This window comes from Volvox carteri (genome assembly GCF_000143455.1).
Source record: "Volvox carteri f. nagariensis unplaced genomic scaffold VOLCAscaffold_30, whole genome shotgun sequence".
NCBI lineage: Eukaryota > Viridiplantae > Chlorophyta > Chlorophyceae > Chlamydomonadales > Volvocaceae > Volvox > Volvox carteri.
In genome coordinates, this window is record NW_003307573.1 from 1,090,663 (window position 1) to 1,091,753 (window position 1,091).

The 1,091-nt window shown below is 52.2% G+C and overlaps 1 protein-coding gene across 1 annotated transcript; it reads left to right on the forward strand.

Annotated features, from left to right (window-relative positions):
• Positions 1–279: 279 nt before the first annotated feature.
• VOLCADRAFT_93264 (uncharacterized protein) lies at positions 280–709 on the forward strand (the record flags this gene model as incomplete). Its single annotated transcript, XM_002952482.1, has 2 exons — positions 280–571; positions 690–709. The coding sequence occupies 2 exons, from the start codon at positions 280–282 to the stop codon at positions 707–709; spliced, it is 312 nt and encodes a 103-aa protein (XP_002952528.1).
• Positions 710–1,091: the final 382 nt, after the last annotated feature.

Below are 1,091 nucleotides of genomic sequence, written 5' to 3' on the forward strand. Positions count from 1 at the left end.
CTTAGGGGCACGCGGCATAAGTGGGTAGCCCACGCTGAAATCGCCATGCCCCAACGTTTGCATCAAGGGCTTATGTGTTTCCGGTTCGTCTGTTGGGATTTAGGGATTAACCGTCCTAACAGCCGTGCAGGAACGCCACCTGCACACACCTGCAGGCTTCACAACTGCGGGGCGGTTGAAGATGAAATGCATGTCTTTGTGGAATGCCCGTCTTACACAAGTACACGGGCTATATACGGACGTGACCTCGCGTTTCAAGGGTGCAACATGCGCACGATTATGACCGAGGCCCCACCCCTGGCGCTAGCCAGGTTCCTCTCGGAAGTCTGGGAGACCCTGCACGCTGCTCTAAGGCGCTTCGTGCTCAAGCGGACGAGGGAGGACGATGATGGTCCACCACGTAACCGCACTAATACCAATCTACCGTCCATGTGCCCCCCGGCTTTCATGGACATCCTCGCAGTTGTGCGGAACTTGTACCCTGTACCTTATAGAGGCCAGCTAGAGGCCACCTGGACTGCTGCGGCTGCTGCTAGCGGCTGTTCTTTTACTGTTTCCCCTGTTTATAAAGGTAATTACCTTTACTGCCCTCCCCTCTCTGCCATATCTTCTTTGTATAACCCCCCAAGATGGGTTGTAATGGTGGTGCTCCTCTCCACTCTCTCCACCTCAACCTGCATCACCACCAGCTCGTCCCAACTACCACTGAACTGAATTGAACTCGCCTTCACTGCTTCATTTCCCTCTTTTATAGGCAGCACCTCCGTTCAGATCTCTCCTTATTTACCTTCGTGCTTGGAACGTACGAGCGACTCAAATCCGTCACCCAGTGCGCAATTCACTGCAGGCCGGTGCAGCACATTGCTTCCCGGGCGCCACTGTATGTATGTATGTATGTACAGCAGCTCACGACGTGGTAAGTGGCGATGTGAACCAAGCAATCACACTATCAATGCCTTCCTACCCCACAATCCCTTTCAACTTTCATCATTGCATTGACTTCTATATACTGCAAACGTGCATATGCGAGGTGGAACACACACATATACAAAAACACCTGCACATGTCTACTCATCATGATAGCAGATTCA